The 5,000-nt window shown below is 39.8% G+C and overlaps 1 protein-coding gene across 1 annotated transcript in view; it reads right to left on the bottom strand.

The window, feature by feature from the left end:
- Positions 1-5,000, bottom strand: part of LOC137996435 (transient receptor potential cation channel subfamily A member 1 homolog) — a 72,253-nt gene that overhangs the window by 25,019 nt on the left and 42,234 nt on the right. Inside the window, exon 12 of the mRNA XM_068841823.1 lies at positions 185-321. Coding sequence (XP_068697924.1) covers positions 185-321 — 137 coding nt within the window. The remainder of the gene's footprint in view (positions 1-184; positions 322-5,000) is intronic.

Consider the following 5,000-nt stretch of genomic DNA (forward strand, 5'->3'; position numbering starts at 1 on the left):
ATAATAATAATAATAATAATAATAATAATAATAATGATGATAATGATAATGATAATGATAATGATAATAATAATAATAATAATAATAATAATAATAATAACAACAATATTAATCACAAAGGGACGAGTAAAATCCATTATTGATTTTACTCGCCCCTTTGTGATTACCGTTATTCAATACTTACTTGCGGCCATGATCTATGGCTAAGTCAAGACAATTTCTTCCTGTGTGATCCGTAAGTGTTATATCAGCTCCTTTTGACAGTAGAAGCGAGACAACTTCTGAATGACCCTCCTTGGCAGCCAAATGCAGTGGAGTTGTCTGTTAACAAAATTAAAATACCCCCTTTCTTAAATTTTGAGGTGAAACAAAGGTAATGCATACACCTTATTCAAAAATGGCCGCCATTTTAGTATTCTGTTGTTTGATTGCAAATTGGCCCTTTTGGCCTCGTTCAAGGTTAAATATTCCTTTGAATTTTACGTTTGAAAGTGAGGCCAAAAGGGCCAATTTGCAAGTAAACAAAAGAATAATAAAATGGCGGCTATTCTGGAATAAGTAATGTAATGTATGTGTCTTGATGATGGACAGTGGACAGTTCACATCATCATCATCAGCATCATTATTAATATTATAGCAGCCGTTTTTGTTTTTGTTGGGCTCAGTAACCTGGCCAGTGGACGACAATGAGGATAGACATGACTTTGTCATTTATATTATTATAACCTTTTGTTATGCTTATGTCAATCAATGGTTTCTTATGCAAACTAGACGCTTTATAAGCGTACACTGGGTTGCCTGTGGTACGACGGGAATGAGTTGGGTGGTCTTGGGTGGTATTAAACTGTTGCCTTCCAGGCAATTTTTTTTCAAGTCGGGGGTCATTAAGACCATTTAAGGGGTCACCCAGAAGTCGTACCAGCTGAGGCCCTTTGGCTCACACGTTCATACGACGAAACAAATCCTTTTCCGAGTTTAAAATCTGGTTACCGGCCTATTAATCATTTGTTAGAAAGAAGAAATTCCTGTCATCTTTAGAAAAAAAGGAAAGCGTTGCTTACGTGTGGTACCGAAGTAACACAGCGCTTTATTCCATATTGTCAACTGAGCTGCGTTTTGTCTTCCAGGAGATTCAAGTCGTCCTTGCGTAAAATTTAGCTCTAACACACTGCTCGATATTGTTTTGGTATTGTATATTGTAGTGCCATGGTAGACGTCTTAGTTAAATAGCCCCCTGAGAAGACATGTGGTTACTAGCAAAGTACTGAACCCAGAGAGATTGAAGAAAATAAAAGGGAAACGAGAAACATTGGCTGCTCGACTGACATGTTGATCATTTTCAAGTTCCCTCACAACTTCTTTTCACCACAAGTTCAAGCGAGCACTCTGAGCATCTGATAGCTTTGTAATTCAAAAGTTCACCCTTATTAATATCATTGCAGCTGTTGTTATTGTTGTTGTTGTTGTTGTTGTTGTTGTTGTTGGGCTCAGTAACCTGGCCAGTGGATGACAGTGAGGATATACATGACTTCGTCATTTACATTATTACAACCTTTGCTGCGCTTATGTTAATCAATGGGTTATAATGCAAACTACAGTGTACAATCGTAGACCAACTGAATACAGACTACGGACTTTTTTCATGTTTCGAGCTTTAAAAAGGTCTAGTGGTTAGGGCGTTGGGTTGGCATGTGGTTGCTAAAGTCGCGTGCAAGCCAGGTAGCCTGAAGCAACTGGGAGAATTACAACTCCCCCTTCCCCTCCCCCAGATGGGATCCCAGTCCATCACAGGTTTACCCCCAACAGTAGGGAGCTTAAGATCTACGACGACGACGTCGACGAAAACGCCACAAAACAATGATATCATTGGTTAAAAGAGCATAAATAATCGTGCTGCACGTGCGGCACGGATTTAGCTCATATTTTTGCGGTTCTCTGCATGGCGACGACGTGAAATCACTAAATTTTACGTTTTGACGACAACGTGAGCATGTAACAGAGAATGTTTCATTCTCTACTTTCAGTCAGAAACCGCTCGTATCAATTTATTTTTAGGATACTTCGCCCACATTGTATGACGTGAACGAGATGGAACTAGACCCTCCGTGAGGGTACACTGGGTTGCCTGTGGTATGTGCACCGTTCCAGACAATTTTTTTCAAGTTGGGGGGTCATTAAGACCATTTAAGGGGTCACCCAGAAGTCATACCAGCAGAGGCCCTTTGGCTCACAGGTCCTCACACGTTCGTACGACGAAACAGATCTGTCCTTGCGTAATATGTAGCTCTAAAAGTGCACGATACTGTTTTGGTATTGTTTATCATTGTAGTGGCAAGGTAGAAGTCTTGGGTAAATAGCCTGAGAAGACACGTGGTTCCTCGCAAAGTACTGAACCCAGAAAGATTGAAGAAAATAAATGGGAAGTGAGAAACATTGGCTTCTGATAATTTTCAAGCTCCCTCACAACTTCTTTTCACCACAAGTTTAAGCGTGCCCTCTGAGCATCTGACAGCTTTGTAATACTACAGTTTACTAAAGTTAATCCTTCTCCAGCGGGGTTAGTGTATGGATGGGTGACCTAAAACATATACCCCTTCGCAAAACAGAAGCATTGGACCAAAAATACTATTAACGCTAACAAATGCGAACTCAGCAAGGTACAGATTTTGTTAGCTTGCTTTATGCAAAAACAAATTTTGATGCAAAAGTAAATAAATATTGATACAGACTTTTTAGAAAGAGCAGAAGGAAGTTTCCAGGACGGTCGCTCGAGAATAACATATTTACGACATGAAAACAATATTAATTTTGAACCGTGAATATAGAATATAAAAAGTTACGATCAGCGACAAACATTTTGGGAGATTTTTGCTACGTTCAATTTTGTTATTGTACGTTTTGGCTTCACAAATAAATCGCAAAATCGAAAGTGACATCGCCGGAATTAAGTTACCGCGGCATGTTTACTTGCCAAACAGTGAAGCATCTGTGTCAAATGATGGCAAGATACCGGGTTTTCGTAAGTTTCTTTTTCTGTCAAGTGTTATAAAGTTTGACAATAAATGAGCGAATTCAAAACAAAGATCACAATCGCCCATCATTGTTTCTGCAAAGTCAAAAATTTATTTATCACCAGGTAATTATAATTCCATCATTTTGGAAATAGCAGCTACTTTATTATTCACCGGCGTCACAATTTTTTTCTGAAACTCAAGCACGCTTCCAAACAGACCTTTTTATTTTCATGAAACCTTTCCTGCTTACAGAGCAATACTAAAAATATCCTCCCGTATCACGTTTCAACCTTAAAGACCCATTATCACTTACCATGATGCACCACGATTTGTTTATTATGAAATACAAAGCAGTCACCCACTACCCTCTTTAGCGATCCACATTTTTGGCTCTTTTCAGAGGGTTTCAATTTTATTTTGAGAGGAGAAATTTTTGGAAAACTGAACAAAAACAGTCAGTGAGAAAGGGGAAGGTTTGTGTGTACATTTTATTTACTGAACTCGACTCGATCCGCGCAACAATCGCAGCGGAGTCTTCTTTGAGAAACTGATGTACCGAAAACAAAACAGGGTTTCTTTTCCAGATCTCGTCAAAGCAAGAACGATCCAGTTCAAGCGATCCAACTAATTGATGTATTGCGTTAATGATGTTCAAAAATGCCAACTTGCTGGTCACTTCGATTCAGAAGATGTGGATTTTATCATTGACTGAATCAAATTATCAAATTATGCTTTCACATCTCAACCGAAAAGTCACGGTGAAACGGGCAGGTTTGTGCTGATTTTATTTACTAACTTAATTTGATCAACGGTCGTAGCGGAGTCATTCTTTGAGAAACTGACTTACCGAAAACAAAACAGTGTTTATCTTACAGACATTGTCAGAGCAAGAACTTTCTTGTTCAAGCGATCCAAGTAATTGATGTACGGTATTGCGTTGATGATCTTCAAAAAATTGCCAACTTGTTAGTCATTTCCATTCTATGATTTTATCATTGACCGGATCAAATTATGCTTTCAAATCTGAAACGAACAGTCACGGTGAAACGGGCAGGTTTGTGTGTAGATTTTATTTACTAAGTAATTTGACCATCGCCCGCAGTGGAATCTGTTTCGAGTAATTGATCTAACGGACATTGTTCAATTGCGCGTACAGAATTCTTTACTACTTTGTCAAAGCCAGAACAAACTTCGAATATTTTTTCAGCAACAAAGACATTAAATGTACAGTTAGTGAAGTCTGTTATTTGTTTAAATCGCTGTCGCGAAGCGAGCCGTGCGAGGACACAAAATAATTTGTCCATTCACGCAATGAGATGTACTCCAGGGTGCATTCCGCATAGACCCCACGCCGAAGGTACGCCGAGGGCTTTTAAAATGTACGCCGAATAGGCCACAAGTCTACGCCATTGGTAGCACACTACGCCAAATATTGCCTTTATCACTCGCTTCAGTACGCCGACATTTTGTTGATCGCACGCCGGTACGCCGCAAAATTTTAAAACCCACGCCGAAGATCTTCGGCGTACCCTAAACTAAATGCACCCTGGGATGTACTAGATAACTGGCTAGACGATGTCGGAACTTCTTGGTCCATAAAATTTGAAGACGACTGCAGTGCATCACGTCGCCTCTTCTTGGAAATGCCATCCTGCGGAGCCGAAAAGGAGGTTTCACGATGAAGGAGAAACTCCGCAAACTCTCTGTGAGTATTGCTGCCGTATCCTGTAAGACTGATTCTCGCAACCAAACCTTGACCAATTCTTCTTTCCGCTCGGTCGCGGCATTACTCGATTACTATTATCAAAGAAAATGTCAACTTATCAGAAGAGAATTGTGGAGTTTGGAAACACTTAAACACGACGTAGAACCAACAATAATCAACACGATGGACACGGATTTTCTTTCCAATCAATAATTCGCGCATAATGGCGGTTTCGTGGTCCACGATTCGGTTGTTTGCCGCGGTGCATCACGGTAAGTGAT

Source organism: Montipora foliosa, chromosome 3, assembly GCF_036669935.1.
Source record: "Montipora foliosa isolate CH-2021 chromosome 3, ASM3666993v2, whole genome shotgun sequence".
Classification (NCBI taxonomy): domain Eukaryota; kingdom Metazoa; phylum Cnidaria; class Anthozoa; order Scleractinia; family Acroporidae; genus Montipora; species Montipora foliosa.